Source organism: Mastigoproctus giganteus, chromosome 9, assembly GCF_048544385.1.
Source record: "Mastigoproctus giganteus isolate SK-2022 chromosome 9, ASM4854438v1, whole genome shotgun sequence".
In the NCBI taxonomy this organism is placed as follows: domain Eukaryota; kingdom Metazoa; phylum Arthropoda; class Arachnida; order Uropygi; family Thelyphonidae; genus Mastigoproctus; species Mastigoproctus giganteus.
The window spans coordinates 160609768-160628693 of record NC_143583.1 but is presented as its reverse complement, the minus strand read 5'-3'; the positions used below and the strand labels follow the sequence as shown (position 1 = coordinate 160628693).

General features: G+C 38.7%; 1 protein-coding gene across 1 annotated transcript in view; it reads left to right on the top strand.

Moving 5' to 3' along the window:
* LOC150080848 (peripheral plasma membrane protein CASK-like) overlaps window positions 1–18926 on the top strand; it is a 669094-nt gene that overhangs the window by 414188 nt on the left and 235980 nt on the right. The window contains exon 14 of the mRNA XM_090381386.1: window positions 2339–2417. Coding sequence (XP_090237512.1) covers window positions 2339–2417 — 79 coding nt within the window. The remainder of the gene's footprint in view (window positions 1–2338; window positions 2418–18926) is intronic.

The following is an 18926-nucleotide window of genomic DNA, read 5'->3' as shown; positions in this document are numbered from 1 at the left end:
TTGTCTGAAAGTCAAGGCCTACTGTGAAGAAAATAATCTTGCATTCAGAATTTTATTAATTTTAGACAATGCCCCAGGCCACCCACCAGTACTTTCTGATTTGTATGAAAACGTGAAAGTTATTTTTTTACCTCCAAATACGATCAGTCTTTCGCAGCCTATGGATCAAGGCATAACGCTACTTTTAAGGCCTATTATTTACGCAGAATATTTGCACAAGCAATTGAAGCAATAACTGGCGCATTATGGCCTTTGCTTGTGCTGTAAAGCCCTTAAGCAACAACAACAACAGGCAACAACTAGAGACGGTGCAGTTGAATTTTGGAGAAATTACAACATCAGGAAAGCAATAGACAATATTCATGAGTCATGGTCTGAAGTAACATCCAGCAATATGAGAGCAGTTTGGAAGCATATTTTGGCACATTGCTCAAATGATTTCTGTATTTTCACTCATGTCAACACAACGCTGTTATTGATGAAATGGCAAATATTGGAAGAGATCTAGGCTTTGATGAAATCAACAACAGTGATGTTCACGAATTGCTGGAATCACATTCACAACAATTAAGTGATTCTGACCTCCTTAATATTGATGAACAACGAGCATATGACGAGGGGGAAATTTGTGAGGAAGAAAACGTTCAAGAAAAGAAGTTGACATTAAAAGAACTTGAAGGAATATTTCGCGCAGCTGAAAATTTGAAACAACTAATCATGGATGCAGACCCAGATATCGAGCGCAGTGTGCAATTTCGCAGGAACATTGAAAAAGATGTGTATCCATACGAGCGAATTTATAATGAAAGGAAGAAAGAAAAGTCTGTGCAAACCAGCCTTTTGAAATATTTTACAAAGAAATGAAGTGAGTTATATATTGTAATTTTTTTTTTTTTTTAATTTCAATAAACTTTTGATTACTGTACTTCAAATATTTATAATTATCCTTTGCTTTTATACTGCTGTACATTAAATTGCCATAAAAAAACGTATTTTTAAAAATATTGATTGGTATATTGTAGGTCTTGGAACGAATTAGGCTATTTTGTATTGATTATTAACTACGATTAGTGCGATTGTATATACTTAACCAGTTGATAACTGGTTAAGTATATACTATATACACAAAATATTGGTGAGCAAGGAGCTCAATCTTAAATGGAACAATTAAGATAACCACGGAATTTATCACCGGTTAGTAAATCCTCCACCATCCAAGTTAAACGGGCTGGCATTCCCAGGGGATAATGCCGCAAAAGCACAGAATTGAAAGGACTAACAACACCTCAGCCCGATTTGGCCCATTTAGCGAAGCAGGAATCTCCTGCCCGCTCTGGAATACATGGAAATAGGAACAACTACTTTTTCATGCGACTCTGCACAATAAGTGAAAAACGTAATGGTTTGACAACTTGTCTTGCTAAGCTCACACTTATTGCACAAACGATCAGCCTTGGATAGCCCTAAGGACAGCTTACTGGCACATTTTGAAAGATTATTTTGTCAGGAACCAATGAAGATAAGTTTTCTCCATGGGTAGTTGAGGCCAACAACATGGGGAAATTCAGTAGCCAACTGGCAGAGGGGAAATACATGGGGGGTTGCTGCAAAAATGTCTGGCATCCTTGCATGGTATGGGCCAATACTAAAACAGAGGGAATAGAGTTATCACCCCAGGATATTCTTGGTTTTTTCTTTTTCCCCTCAGTCTGTACAATATGCAGTTCATCCCTTGAACAGACATTATACACTATAAAATGCAAGGATGGAGTTAACATTTCTCGCTGTCTGCAGTTTTGAGTGTAGTTTCTGTTGCAAACTCAATGTATCAAGGAAGGGGGAATCATGACTAGTTGTTGTCCGTGAATTTATTTTTATAGTTTTTATTTTCTCCATTTTAGTTGACGTAGTGTATTCAGTAATATATCCTTTTTACTATAATCTGTAGGCCTCCGAACCCGAGTGGTCAGGAGCAGGAGTGCAATAACACACACTCTTTGAGTAGACTGGGGTTCAAGCCCCTGACTGTTAAAAGCTGCCAACCCACACTGGATCAGTGTGGTTATGGTCCATTTTCCTTTAGCATGAATTGTTGAGGAGGCTTCCATCCTGCAGTGGGTTGATAATGGCTGCAGTTTACCTTTTTTTTTTTTTTTTTACTATGAGTTGTTTTTTTTTTTTCATTTTATTTAATTTCATCTTAATTTTAAATATAAAATCAGCTTGCAAGGTAAATTCATCTCTACTGTGACTTTTAATTAGTAATATTGTTATTATTGTTATTTAACTTTTAAAAAATTGAGTTCATTTTTAAAAAATAAAATTAATTATTCTTCAGGGAATTACACTGAAGTTAGATGATCAAGGAAGGTGTATAGTTGCTCGTATTATGCATGGTGGCATGATCCACAGACAAGGTAAGCAAACTTGGCAGTTCGTTGTAGTAGAAGGAATATATATTTTATATGATCAGTAGCATTTCTTGACAGAGGCTGAAGGGACTCCAGTTCTCCCCCCAACCCCCACATGGTAAAAATAATGTAGATTTTAATGTAATTTGGAAATGACACTACATGGTGATTATTCATGGATTACTTTTGATATGAACAACTCTTTTACCACATGGATAATATAAAGTTAGCTTATTAATTAATTGCTTTTGACCTAATTCTTAAATTTATTATGAAGATGACATTTCAGGAACCTTGCTGGATCCCATCATAAGACTATATAGAGCTAAAATAAGGGGAACACAGGGCTTGAAAATATAGTTTTGCATTCTTAATTTGTAAATTAATTTAAAATTTTTTTTATCGCCTCCCTAGGCCAAAAGAAATACCTAACGGTTCCGTTCATTACATAGTTAGGTCCAAACAACTTAATAAGTAAAGTTGAAACTGTGAACTACCTCCAGCTAGTAGTTCACGCGGTGTCCGACAGACGTCGAGTATCACTGTGTTTCCTTCAAAAATTTAAAATATCCCGTGGCGCCCCTGTTAGTTTGCTGCAGCACCGCTGGAATAAACCATGTAATTCAAATTTAAACTAAACTGTAGTCCTACTGCCGTGAGAATGAACTCAAGTTTGCTGCCATATGTAGTCTAAGTAGCAGACATATTACTGATTTAGGGAAAAGAAGAGTGAATATGTATATTATATATAAACCAAGCTCAAAAAGCAATAAGAAACTATTCTATACATTATTTCCTTACAAATTTGTGATTATTTTTGTTTAAATTTAAATAAATCTAAAAATCAAAGTGCCCCCTAATCTCCTTGCTCCTTTACTTCTAAACTAGGTGCCTCCATAGCCAGGTGGGCAGGAGCAACAGTGCATAGCACATGCTTCTTGATTAGACCGGGGTTCGAGCCAGTGACCACCAAATACAGAGGAATCAGAAAGGTCAGGGAATGACCACCACATATCCCGGTAGCAATATGGCCTTAGTTGCTAATGCTCCTAAAAACCAAATAACAACAACAACTTCTAAAATAGACATCTGATGGTGACCTTCAGTTCATTCTCATGGTGGTGCGGCTATAATTTATAATAACCATTACGAAATGATCCTCGAATACAGTTCGAGGATGATACCAATTTTTAGTCAGTTGGCTAAAAATATGAAATTTATCCTTTATACATGGTATGCGTCAAGCATATTAAGCATATTATAACTTAATATGCTTATATTAAGGATATTATTATTATTGCATATAATAATAATATTGACTACATTCTGTACAAAAAGGAGAGTACTCACTTTATAAAGCTGAAAAGACAAGCACATTACGCAGCTGTATTATCAAAACTCAAACAAGGAAAACAGATCATTGATGATAACAGAAAAAAGGGCCTTGTGACTGTTGAGGTCTTTACCAAATAGTCCAAGAAGACATTTGGACACCCTCCCACGCCCAACCAATTAGCAACCGAAAAAAACAGGAAGAGAATAACTGACCTCCTTCACCGAATCGCAGAAAAAGAAGAATCCATTTCAAACTTACTAAGAAAGAGACCTCTGACAATCATCACAATTAACAAAGAAAACCTCATGAAAGCCATAAATGAACTTCCTAATAATGCAGCTGTTGGTCCTGATAACTTCTCTCTTTTCATGGCAAAAATCAGCAGCCCTTACATTATTGAGGTGTTGCATCACACTTTCAATAAAATCATTCAAAAAGGTACTTTCCCTGAATATGAAACAACTAGCCCATTACCAAAATAAAGAAACCAAAAACGGCAAAGGCTATAGACCCATAGCCATAAGTTGCACCATCTTGAAAATTTTTGAGAAGACCCTTCTCTCAGCTCTCACCCAACACTGCTTCGGTCATTGTCCTCTGCACCTACACTCCGTCTTATCTGGAAGATCAACTGTCACAAATCTCCTTGAGACCCTTTTCCGGATGCAGAAAGCTCTCAACAGTAAGGAACAGCTCGATATTATCTTCCCAGACATATCTGCAGCTTTTGACAATGTCTCGATAGCGGCTCTGGAACAAATTTTATCTTTCTACTTCAACATACAAGGCAATCTCCTGAAGATTTTATGTAACATTCTGAAGGAAAGACGCCTTATAATCTGTAGTGATGATTTTATTGCCCATTACTCCATTTCACAGGGAGTGCCACAGGGAGGCATTCTCTCCTCAGTGTTATTTGCTGCAGCTCTGGAACCATTTTTTGCATCCCATAATGACAACTTTATTGCATATGCTGATGACCTGAAATTCTTCCTCAAATATAAAGATCTACAACAAGTTAAGAAAACAAATCAAGAAGCCAATAACACAATAAGTGAACTGGAGCATTACCTCGATTGTATTGGACTACGTTTAAACCCAAGCAAATCTGCCCAAATGACAATTACAAAGAAAAAGAGCAGGAACAATATCTCTATGCTGGTAAGCGGATGCGAAGTTCCAAAGGTTAAATTGCATGTAGACTTTGGCCTAAAATGGGATAAGGGACTAACATTCTCCGAGCACTTTGATTATATCAAAGCTAAAACATATGCAGCACTCTGGGCTGCCAAACAGGAGTTAATTGGCATTAGAAACCCAGATCTTGTTAAAACGTATATCTTGAAATGTGTACTTCTCATCCCACTGTATGCTTCACAGATTTGGTCCTCTGCCCCACCAAGCAACCTGAAGGCTTTCCTAAGTATTGAATACCGGCTCTTGAGATGGCTGAACAGGATCTTGAATCACCCATTTACTATCTCTAGCACCATCCTACTTTCCAATCTCAGCATTCCTCCCTGGAAACAGACAATTAACACAAGAAACATTTTCACATTAGCCCAACTGCCAACAGGAAGATTAGACACTCCCAGTATTGATGGCTTGTTTCACTCTCGTCGAGTGGGTTCGAGCCCGTCACCACCAAATACGGAGGATGCGGAAAGGTCAGGGAATGACCACCGCATATCCCGGTACAATATGGCCTTAGTTGCTAATGCTCCTAAAACACAAATAACAAACAAACAAATCACTCTTGTCGAGAAGCCACCACGATTGCTGAAACAAGACATCCTCTTCAAAGCAACTTAAAAAACCTGGACAGCCTAAGTTGCTTTTTTCCAGCAAACACGATAGAACCCTTCAATCAACTAAGAATTGAACTGGAAAAGCTTTGTAACGAAAAAGCCTACAGATTGCAAGTTTTTGCTGACTCCTATTATCTCGTGCAGCTGTAGTGCACAGCCACTCAGCTCAAAAACTACATTTGATCCCTTATAACTATATATTCTGAGTATTCTAGATGAGAACTAAGATGTCAAAATTTTAAATATTCTGCGATGTTCAAAGTTGCCAAAAATTTAAATATTCTATTATAAAATCATAATTACTCAAGTATTCCAAAATTCTGTATTCAACCTTTCAGGGTGAACGTCCCATGGACTTTGTAACCTTTTGCTCATGGTCCATTTCACCTTAGAATGTAACTCTCACCCTTCTAGCCAATGGCTGTCCCAGGGATGTCTCTTCAACAGAGAAATAAATTGATAATAATAATAATAGTATTGCATATAATAATAATTATCAGAGCATATTTTTTTTATATTGTTTATTGTATTATGATGTTCTACAAATACTTAACTTTAGCAGCCATAGCATGAGTTTTGTGGTATTCCTTGTATAATGATTTTCATAAACGTTTTATCAAAAATATTTGAATATTTGATAAAACATATTAATTAATGAAGAATTAATTGAGATGAGTATTTCTTTATTTAATTCACTACCACAATAGCAAATTCTTTTTGATGTCAAAATTAGTTTTTTCTCACAACATGAATTTAATCTACAAGGTCATCAAAAAATGCTGCAACAGTTTTCAGTGCATAGCTGCCAATGCTCTAGACTTAGTAGAATTTGTAATCAATTCGACCCGTTCTCCATTGCAACATTGTACTAGAGTTGTTCAGTATTTTTGTAAAAACAATTTTTCTCTTTTTCTTGCAAAAAATAGTAAATCTGTGTTAAAATTGAAATTTTAAAAAATTTCTGAAAATTTTTGTCTTAATTTTATGAAAGAATAATTGTTTAGTTACCCATAAAAACAAAAGTGGAAAGCAAACTTTAATCCACAGGTTTTCATTTCTAGTGCAATATATATGCTTTATCCTAGAACAATGCCCTCTCTCAACTTAAAAATCAATAAATATTAATAGGAGGACAAAATTTATTAAAAAACCAATATAGTTAAAGATTTATTTGAGGAAAATAAATTACGTGTTTTCAACTTATAAATTGGATTGCCAGCAGAAATAAGATTCAAAACACTCCCCTCTGTTGTCAATAAATTAGTAAAGGCCACCTTCCTTGTCAGTCATAATTACCAAAGACCAGTGAGAGCCAATACCTCATGAAAATATATAATCAAGTTTATATAATAAAACTTTGATGGAAGAAATTTTATACGTGCTGAACGAGGTGGTGTTAAGTGGATTGAAAAATGGTTAGCCTAGAGGATACACAGAGATTAACAGTAGCTCTGCAGACACAGATTAAATTGATTCTTGCACTGCTTCTGTTGGAGCATACAGCAAACTGAAAAGTGAGGTATTAGAGATTATAAGACCTGCTGGGGATCATCATAGAACAAGCAACATGGAATTTGAATATGGTAGATTCAGTGTGTACAGTAAGGACAAACAGGGACAGAAGTGGGGAGGCGAAGTAATGCCCTTGATTAAGAAGTACATAGAATCTAGGACAGTGTACCCAGATGATGGGGTGCATTATAACCTTAGTTGCTAATGCACCAATAAAACCCAACAACCAACTAGATGATGGGGATGGGGATGGCCACTTTAATGTGACATAAGTACTGGGTAAACTAAAATGAGAGTAGGAGTGTGTTGTACATGTAATAGCTGTGATGAACAAAAACACCTGTACAGACAGTAAGCCACAAAATCTGATTTTCTTATAATGGAGATTTTAATTTTCCAGATGTTGATAGGAATTTTTAGGTTGGTTATTCACACAGAAATTTGATGATTGTTTTCTACAGCAGCATATTAGAGAGGCAACAAGAGAAAGCAGAACTCGATTTGATTATCAGCAATGACTCGCCATGCATTGAGAATATCCAGATAAAGGAACCACTTGGTGGAAGTCATAATGTATTGATGTGAGATATAAAGATACGACTACTATCAAGAGTAAGGGAAAGGGATTTTGCTCTTGTGAAGGTGACAATAGTGGTCTCAAATACCTCTTTAATTCCTTTTAGTGTGAATAACTAATGTTATGAATTGCCAATTCTAAATGGGAGGCCTTCTATAAAATAATCATGTATTGATATTATGAATGGATCATGTTATGAATTGCTAATTCTAAATGGAAGGCATTCATGAAATTAATCATGGAAGCTTACTGAGCTTTTTATACTAACTAAGAGATATAGTTCAAGGTATAAACTTAAATGGATGTCAGATGGACTGATGAGAATAGCAGAAGAAAGTAAAATATAAATTATTAATATAGATTATAATTTAGCAGGGCACATGGAACCCAACAAGTACAAAACGTAGTCTGCAGTCAGGTCATAAAGGCGGGTAGCCAAGCTAAGGCAGATTATAAGAAATCTTTGGCTAAGAACAGTAGCAAAGATTTCATTACTTATGTTAGCACTAGAAGGAAAAGGGTTAATGCCACCTGCCCATTAGATATCAATGGCTTAACTATTGATTACCCTTTTCAGGGTTGCTGACAAACTAAATTAGTTTGCATCTTCACTCATGCATCAATAAGTTTTTAATAATGGAAAAACTACAAGTACTCCAATTTTAACTGGGAGTAAAATGATTTTGTTATAACTGGGAAGAAAGTTAGAGATAAATTGCTGAAGCTAAAATTAAATAAGGCGCTTGTGGCTGATGGGGGATCTATCCAATTATATTAAAAGGAGCAAACCTTGGTCCATAATTATAAGAGTAATTTGGGTTTAGGAAAAGTTCCTGTAGATTGAAGGAGTGCCAGTGTGTATCTTTTCATCATGGGGAGTATCAAAGGGCAACATGAGCAACTATAAACCTGCAAGCTTGACTTCTATTCCAGGGAAAATAATGAAGTCAGTGGTAAAAGTGCAGGATCATCATAACCTCAATGGAATTATATGGAAATTACAGCATGTGTTTTTTCGAGGGGAGGAGGGAAAATCCCAACTTGCCAATCATTACAGTAATTAATAAATAAATAACTAATAAATACAGTAATTAGTTACTGTAATGCATTAACAAAGGAACTGGTTGAAAATAATAAATGTTGACATATATTTTAGTTTCAGTAAAGCTTTTGACACTGTTCCACACAAAAAAAAAATACTGTACAAATTTTAGTAGTGTGGCAGTGGCCTCCGTAGCCGAGTGGGCAGGAGCGGGAGTGCAGTAGCACACGCTCTTTGAGTAGACCGGGGTTCAAGCCCCTGATTGCTGAATACGGTCGATCTGCCAACCCGCACTGAACCAGCGTGGCAGATTATGGTCCATTTCCCTCAGCATGAACTGTTGAGGAGGCTTCCATCCTGCAGTGGGTTGATAATGGCTGCACTTTACTTTACTTTTTTAGGGAAAAGTTACTTCTGTGTATAAAGGAATGGTTGAGTGGAAGAAGACAGAAGTGATTATCAATGGGCATTGCTCTTGGACTAATATTATTAGCAGAGTCCGACAGAGCTCAGTGCTCGTCCACTTACTGTTTACAGTATTTATTGATGATATTGATAAAGGTTTTTGTTGGTTGCTAATTGCTTAAGTTTATGGATGATAGATCAGTTGGCAGAGTGTGTGCTTTGATTCTTGGCATGACAAGAATCAAAGCATACTTTGGCAGACCTAGATAAATTGAGCAAATGGACTGAGAATTGGCAACTCAGATTAAACATTGGTAAATGTAAAGTACTGCATATGGGCAGCAGTAATCCCAGAATAATACCTCTTAGGTAGTACTACAGTGAGGGTGGTGGATTACAAAAGAGATAAGTGTTTTACAGCTTAAAATAAGGTTCAACGAGCAATGCAGACAAGTGGCAAGAATAAGGAACTTTGCAAGCAAGGATAAGGAAGGTAAGGAGGTAATTATCCCATTAACTGCACTTTGAGTACTGCATAGAGCTGTGGAAGCCTCACTTTAAGAAAAATATGGATCTATTCATATAGATGTATAGAAGAGCAAGCAGATTAGTAGTCAAAAACACAAAGGTGTCCTTTTACCACAGATGGCGTCAGTCCTACAAATTGTTATCCTTAAAGATCTAGCACTTGTGAGAAGAATTGATAGAAGTGTTTGAGACTTTAAATGGGTTAAGTCAGTGTTTCCCAAAATAACAATAATCACGTATCCCTTTTGAGAGTTTTGTCTTACCGGCATATCCCTTCTCTGGCAAAGATAATTTTGGAGGTAGTTTTAATAATTCTATTTTATCTGGACTAGAACAAATACAGGACAATATATGGCACTCATTTATTAATATATAATAAAAGTTATACATATATATATATCTTTTCAGGGCACAAAAGGTAATATCGTTGTACATGTTGGAATTAATGACATTAAGAGTAAGAGATCTGCAGATTTACTCAACAAGTACAGGGCAATGTTGAAAAAAAAGTCGCGAGTTAGAGTTGAATGTGAAAGTGTCTGCAATTCTGCCAAGAAAGACACGATAGGAGGGAGTATGTGATGAGAGCCTTGTCAATCAATTCGGCCCTGGAGGATTGTGCAAGGCTCAAGGGGTAGAATTTTTTTCAGCCTAGTCTGTGTTTGTTGACAGGAGAGACTGCTTCTACAGGGATGGGATACACTTAAATAGAAAGGGTGCAAGAATATTTGCTGATGCTATCAAGGCAGTGTTAGGTGGGTCAGAAAACTGCTAGTGTGGAGGGGATACACAGACTAAAAGTTTAACAGTGGCCGCAGGCAGAGGCAAAAGTGATTCTTGCACTGCTTCTGTTAGAATGGGCAGCAGACTGGAAAGCAAGGTAATGGAGATTTCCAGGACTGCTAGGAGTCATAGTAGAACAGTAAATATGTGGACTGTTAGGGTGGCTAGGAGCAAGAACAGATGCATGTATATTTGCATGTACACCAATGCTAGGAGTATAGTTAATAAATTTGATTTGATGAGCTTGAAGTGCTAGTCAAGACATCAAAGGCAGATATTGTTGGGATACAGAGTCGTGGTGTCATACAGATATAGGCAGTGCAGACTTGGAATTTGGGGAGTACAATGTCTATATTTACTCCCCAAATAGGATAGAAAAGATAGGCAGGGAGGAGGGGTTACTGTTAGTTAAGAAACACATAAAATGTAAGGAACTGCATCCAATTGATCACATCTGTTTGGTGTGAAATAAGCACTGGGAAAGGAATCTGATGAGTATAATGAGCAATTCTCAGAGAAATAAAGTGGGTCAGTAAATCAGAATGTCTTATAATGGGTGATTTTAACTTTCCAGATATTGACTGGAACTTGTGCGTTGGTCACTCGCACACTAGCAAGACTTTTGTGGATTTATTGGATGACTGTTTTGTACAGCAACATGTTCAAGAGGCACCAGAGGGAGTAATACTCTTGATCTGATTATCAGTAGTGATTCTTCATGCATTAAGAATCTGCAGATAAAGGAACCACTGGGCGACAGTGATCACAATGTATTGATATGGGAATTATTTAAAGATGTAACTACCATCAAGGCTAAAGGGAATGGCTATTGCATTCGTAAAGGTGACTACAGAGGTCTCAGACAGTTTTTAAATTCTGTACAGTGGGATAAACTGATGATGATGCAGAAATTGATGTTCAATTTCTGCTGACGAGGCTACTAGAGACGGTCGTGTTCAAAGCCGCTAAGTGGATTTTTCTTATTTATTGATTTGAAATTATTGTTTTTCTAAAACTTTTGATTTAAATTTAGTAGTACAACATTATTTTGTGATTTTCTGATTAATTTGTTGTATTTATTCTTTACTCGGCCTTGTAATTGCATAAAAGTATCGGTAAAGGTTTCCACGTGTTTCAACTCCGCTACCATTCGTAATTTTCCCGCCTTTGTGATACGATAGTTATATACCGTACTAGATAGCGTTAGTTGAACTTCGTTAGCAGTTAAATTGTACGTTTAAATAAATACATATAACGACTTAGATTACAAACGTAATATAATTAATTATATTTAACGTAATTAATAACATAACATAATTAATTATAATTAATTAATAAATTAATAGAATCATAACTCAGACCAGAGCAGCAAAGCAAAAGGCTCAAGCTAATGGATGTGCTGTGGCTCAGAGCAGAACTGAGGGGGGCAGTTGTCCTCTGACTCACAGCCTTATAAAATGCACTGTTTGCTTGATGTTTGCAGAGCAATCGGGTACGGGACATGATACTGCCAAGGGGGATGTCTTTGTGTGTGCGCGATGCAAGGAGTGTATCGATATCAGGCAACAACTCGGCGTTCTTGTGGGCCTATATGAGAGCTTGAAGGACAGGGTGGATGCCCTCGAAGAAACTAAATTGAGGGGCCCATCAAGCTCTCATCTGCCCACATCAACGCCAGAGCTTGCACTTGGGCATCGCGTGACACAGAGACAACCCCCAAGGCAGAATGCGCTGGTCCCGAAGGAACTAGTAGTTGTTGGTGACTCTAAAGTGGAGTGGAGGAGAAACTGTTGAAGATAAACACAAGAAAGGCACCCGGGGTGGGTGGGATCTATCCAGTTATATTAAAGGAGGCAGCAAAGGAAGTAAGCAAACCCTTAGCCATAATTATGAGAGCTTCCTTGGACTCAGGGGAGGTACCCATAGACTGGAAATGTGCAAATGTGACCCCAATTCACAAAGGAGGATCAAAGGCTGAAACAAGTAATTATAGACCTGTTAGCTTAACTTCTGTTCCAGGAAAATTAATGGAGGCACTGGTTAAAGAAGCACTGCAGGATCATTTAGACAAGACTTCAGTTATAGCTCAGACACAGCATGGTTTTGTTAAGGGGAAGTCTTGCCTGATCAACTTGATTGGATACTATGATGCAGTCACAAAAGAACTGGATGCAGGGAATAACTTTGATATTATATACTTGGATCTTAGAAAGGCTTTTGATACTGTTGCACATGGAAGACTGCTACACAAATTGGAGCAGTGTGACATTGGAGGCAAATTGCTGCTATGGATAAAGGGGTGGTTGAGGGGGAGAAGACAGAGAGTGGTAATCAATGGACACTGCTCATCTTGGACTAATGTTATTAGTGGAGTCCCTCAGGGCTCAGTGTTGGGTCCATTATTGTTTTCTGTATTTATAAATGATATTGATGATGGTATATCAAGCTTAATGTCCAAGTTTGCAGATGATACAAAGGTTGGCATGGTTGTCAAGGACACTACTGACACTATGCTGCTGCAACAGGATCTGGAAAGGTTGAGCAGATGGGCTGAGAGGTGGCAAATGAAGTTTAACATTGACAAATGAAAAGTACTACACATGGGAAACAGCAACCCCAGAGCAACGTATCAACTCTGTGGTACTACACTGACAGTGGTAGAGAATGAAAGGGACTTGGGGGTGGTTGTGCAGGCAGATATGAAGTTCTCTGAGCAGTGCAGACGGGCTGCAAGAGTAGCTCATGGAGTATTGTCAATGATATACAGGAATTTTTCCAGCAGGGATAAGGAGGTGATTATTCCATTGTATAAGGCAATGGTCAGGCCACACCTAGAGTACTGTATACAGGTCTGGAGGCCTCATTTCAAGAAGGATGTAGAGCTGCTGGAACGAGTACAGAGAAGGGCAACAAGATTAGTGAATGGAACAAAGGGGTGCTCTTACGAAGAAAGGCTTTAAGTTTTGCAAATTACAGTGTCTGGAGACTAGGCACCAGCGAGGTGATCTGATAGAGGTGTATAAAGCCTTGAATGGTTTAAGCATGCTCAATGCTGATGGGATTCTTCCTCTAGCTCAGAAAAATCACCTGAGAGGGCATAAATTCAAATTGAGGAAAGACAGATGTAGGATAGACGTGCGGAAATTTGCATTTAGCCAGTGGGTGGTTGGTTGGTGGAACAGACTTCCATCCCTTGTGGTGGAGGTTGATAGCCTAAATAAGTTTAAGGCTCAGCTGGACAGGTATTTTGAACGAACAGAGGGGTGAAGTGGAAGTGGGGTTTTTTTTTTTTTTTTTTTTTTTGGCTGATGCTGCATAAGCTTGCTTTCTTGCATCAAATGCCTCTACTAATGCTAATGCTACCAACAGTGAATTCTAAATGGGAAGCTTTCAGGGACTTAATTTTGGAGGCTACTAGGCTTTTAATTCCAACTAAGAAATACTGTTCAAGGTTTAGGCCTAAATGTCAGATGACTTAATGAGGCTAGTGGCAGAGAAGAAGAATGTATGGGATGCATATAAAGTATCAGGTGACACAGAATCCTATGGTAGGTATAAACTAGTCTGCAATCAAGTCACAAAGGAGGTTAGGCAGGCGAAGGCAGATTATCAGAAATCTTTGGGAAAGGATGCAAAGAAAAACAGCATGGAGTTCTTTACTTATGTAAACTCTAGAAGGAAAGGGATGAATCAGATTGGACCACTTAACATAGACTATTGATGATCATGCTCAGGTAGCTGATAAACTGAATGAGTATTTTGCATCTACATTCACGCATGAGGAGTTATTCATTGAGGGGAGTGCCAGAAGTTTATCAAACGCTAACAGGGAGCTAAGTAATTTTGTAATAACTGAGAGCAGAGTGGAGGAGAAATTATTGAAATTAAACATAAGGAATTGGTGGACAAGATCTATCCAATTATATTGAAGGAGGCAGCAAAGGAAGAAAGCAAACCGTTAGCCATAATTATGAGAGCTTCCTTGGACTCAGAGAAGGTCCCCATGGACTGGAAGGTCCCCATGCGCAAATGTATCACCAATTCACAAAGGAGGTTCAAAAGGTGGCACAAGTAACTACAGACCTGTTAGTTTAACTTGTGTTCCGGGGAAAATAATGAAATCGCTGGTTAAAGAAGCATTGCAGGATCATCTAGAAGACTGCAGTAATAGTTAAGACACAGCATGGGTTTGTCAAAGGGAGGTCTTGTCTGACCAATTTGATTGGTTGCTATGATGTGGTCACAAAGGAACTGAATGCCAAAAATAATTTTGATATCATATATTTGGATTTCAGGAAAGCTTTTGATGCTGTTGCACATGAAAGACTGCTGTACAAATTGGAGCGGTATGGCTGCCATCAAGTGGAGGCTGCTACAATGGATAAAGGGATGGTTGAGTGGGAGACAACAGAGAGTGGTAATCAGTGGACACTGCTCTTCATGGACAAATGTTATTAGTGGAGTTCCCCAGGGTTCAGTGTTGGGCCCATTGTTGTTTGCATATTTATCAATGATATTTATGAAGATATATCAGGTTTACTGTCCAAGTTTGCAGATGATACAGTGGTTGGCAGGGTTGATAAAGACATTAATGACGGTATGCTATTCCAACTGGATCTAGATAAGTTGGAGAAATGGGCTGAGAAGTGGCAACTGGAGTTTAACATTGACAAATGCAAAGTACTGCATATGGGTAGCAATAACCGAAGAGAAACCTACCAACTGGGTGGTACTGCACTCAGGGAAGTGTAAAGTGAAAAAGACCTGGGGGTAATTGTGCAGCCAAATATCAAGTTTGCTGAGCAGTGCAGATGGGCTGTCAGGGCAGGGACAGGGAGGTGATAATCCCGTTATACTAGGCAATGGTCAGAACACATCCAGAGTGTACAGGTCTGGAGGCCTCATTTTAGGATGGATGTAGATTTGCTAGAATGAGTACAAAGAAGAGCAACAAGATTGGTTAGAGGAAATAAAGGGGTGCCCCTACCAAGAAAGGCTTAAGTTCTCCAAATTGCAGCACCTGGAGAGTAGGCACCTGCGAGGTGATCTGATTGAGTTGTATAAGGTCTTGAATGGGTTGAGCAAGCTAAAGGCTGATGGGATTCTTTGTCTTGCTTATACTAAGAACCTGAGGGGCACAGTTTCAAATTGAGGAAAGATAGTTGTAGAATAGATGTGCTGAAATTTTCCTTTAGCCAGCAGGTAGTTGATTGGTGGAACAGGCTTCCATCTTTTGTATATAGCCTAAATAAATTTAAGTCTGAGCTGGACAGGGATTTGAAATGAATGGAGGGATGAAATGGGAGGTGTTTTTTTTTTTTTTTGGCTGATGCTGCATAAGCTTGCTTTCTTGCATTGTATGCCTCTACTGATGCTAATACTATATATAGAAATTCTGATTTAAAAAGTTAAAGTAAGAATGAAAATCAACAAACATTCTGACAGGACAGTGTAGATATATGTGGTAGATTCATACCAGTCTGAAATTAAAGTACGCACATTAGTTGGTAGTGCACATTTTTAATATTTGCTATTTTGTTATTGAAATTGAAAATGTATAAATTTAAATGAAGTTTAAATTGCTACATACCAAGCCCATTTTTTAACATTTTACACTACAACTGACAACATTCACTGAGTAATAAAGGATTAGTCAAATTTTACAAAGCATGCTTTTTGAAAAGACTACTGTCACTGGCATTCTTAAATTAACTCAGTTTTAAACGTACAGCACAGTAGAGTTCATTTGCAGAAAAGGGCGACAAGTAGCAATTAATACTAGTTATAGCCATATAGTGCAAGAAAACCAGAGGCTTTTGCTACACTGGCTGGAAAAAAAAAAGAGAGATCGAATAGATAAGAAAATACAAATTATTTGTTTCCCGCTTCACATAGGTAACTCTCAGCCTCAACTGCCTTTGAAGGCAACCTGTTCCAGCAATCAATGACTTGCTGGCTAAAAAACAAACTTCCTCCAATCTAGTCTAAACCTCTTTCCCTGTAATTTGAATTTATGCCCTTCTCCACCCATTTCAACATTCTCTTCCTGCAAAATTTTCCTAAAGGTATGTATGCTTTCATAGCTTCTATGACTTTTACTTTAAAGGTATTCAATCTGTAATTTCAAAATCACTAATTTCATATGATGTCATATTTCTTCAGTAAAGACATGCAAAAAATTCACCGCAACATCAGCTGGGTTGTCCCACACGTAGCACAGAATATCCCAGTGTGATTCGCTTTTTTCTTCCTTGTAGTCACATACATGAAAGAACCTTGTCCTCATTCTTTGCTCTCGTGGCCAGTGCTTCTCTCTCTCTCTCTCTCTCTCTCTCTAAATTTATCTGTGGTACCATTACGAATCATCTTGTAGGAATTCTCTATAACAATAAAAATTCTGCCATCATTCATTTTACTAACCACTCGCAGAGCCTTATAAACCTCAATCAGATCCCCCTCTAAAGTGCCTGGTTGCAAGACTCTGTAGCCCACATATTTGAAGTGTTTTCTCATATTGTCACCAATTTGCCAATCTCACGATGTGACTTGTCCATCTTCAGACCTTTTCAAGCCGGGTGGGTAAAGTGCCTCCCTGGCAACCCAAAGGTCGCGTGTTCAAATCCCGCCTCGGGCTTGGATCAAAGTACTGCAAAAACCTTGGGAGCTGCATTATGGCCACAGAAGCCGATGTGCCAATAACTACCAAAAAAAAAAAAAAAAGACCTTTCAAGAAGCTCAATGCTTCAGTTGAAGTCTCCATGCTTGAATGCAGTATTACGAAGGTAGCCTTAGAATTGCCTTATACAGTGGTACTGTGACCTCCATATCTCTACAGGATAATGCTCGATAAATCATCAAATATCGAATATGACACTGCTATAACACAGAATACCATGGGCTATCCTGTCTGCCTGTTTACGCTGTTCAGAAAACTTTATATAAGCCTGTTTTATAACTCCCAGATCCCTTTCTTCCTCCCCCCCCTTCACGTGGGCACCTGTACATGGTGAGGGGGACCTCCCGGTGATGCTGCTGGCCTTCCAGATTAGCATTGCTGGGATCTAATGCCCATACCTTGGTTCCAGGGTTACATCATTGGAAGATGCTGAAAGGTCAGGGAATGACCACCGCATATCCCCATAGCAATATGGCCTTAGTTGCTAATGCTCCTAAAAAACCAAAAAATAACAATAACATCATTGGAATGCCGCGACCTGTGGAAACTCGGAAAGCCGGGATCTGGTGGTTTTGGGGCCCAGCCATAATACACCACTCTGACCCCTGCTTCGATAAGACGGGAGGTCCCGCTTCGACTGGGATCATTCGGCGGGTGGTTTTTACTTCTTTGGTCAACTGCGTTCCAGTAAGTCTCCCTCCGTTTTTTCCTGGGATGGGATCAAGGCTTATTGGCAACGTGGGTATGATGCTCCTGAGTGAACTTGGTGTATGCAGTACCTGCTAGTTCATGAGTGGGCGTTCCCTCGTAGGGCTCCGTGATGGGTAAGGTACTTAGGTCATTTGAAATTTTTATCTTACTGTCATGAGTAATTTAAATCCCTCTTTTTCTTCTTGGGCCCCAACAAAGCCCCCTACCTAACTGATGTGATGACATCGATAATACCAATTCAAAAAGACCCAGAACTGAGGATAGAACACCATCGGTAACACTGCTTTTCCTCATTCTCCATTCCACCAGAGAGCAGTCACTTGGGAAAATGTTACCCTCCTTCATCCAGAGAGGATTAAAAGGGTTGGCAGGATCTCCAGAATCCGTCAAAAGGCTGCATTCTGGAGACATTTTTTGTTGAGGCTGCAAGCCAAAAACATATCCATCAACTTCTGAAAGTCATATCAATGGGGGGAATACCCATTGTTGTTATGCCCCGTAAAACTCTGAACTTCTCACATGGTGTTATTTCAGAGTGGGACCTTCTTTATGTCTCTGAAGAAGAGATCTCCTCTGAATTGAGAGACCAAGGAGTGACAAGAGGATATCGATGCCGAAGGATGGGAATCTCATCCTGAGTTTCAAAGCCCACCCAACTTCGATCAAAGCAGGCTACTTAAACTGCCCAGTGAGGATCTATATCCTGAACCCACTGAGGTGTTCTAAATGCCAATAGTACAGCCACTCCCAAACAGCTTCTCGTGGCTCCCCGTCTGTACTCGCTGTGGTGCTAAAGACCACAAGAGGAAGGAATGTTCAGCTTCTAAGCCAAACTGTACGAACTGCCAAGAAGAGCACCCTGCATACTCTCGAACATGCCAGCAGTGGAAGGATGAAAAAGAAATTAAAAAAATAAAAACAGAGCTGAACATATCCTGTCAGGAGGCCAGAAAATGCATCCAACCAGTAATAGCGCCACGCCTTCGTACACCCAGATAGCTTCTGGGAAGAGTACCATTGGGACCCAGATGGATGTGACAATTCCACCAAGGGAATGATTTACTCCCATTGCATGCTATTTATTAAGCTCGCAAAAGCCCACCCAAAAATCTCAGTCAGCTGCCACTGCTATATTTG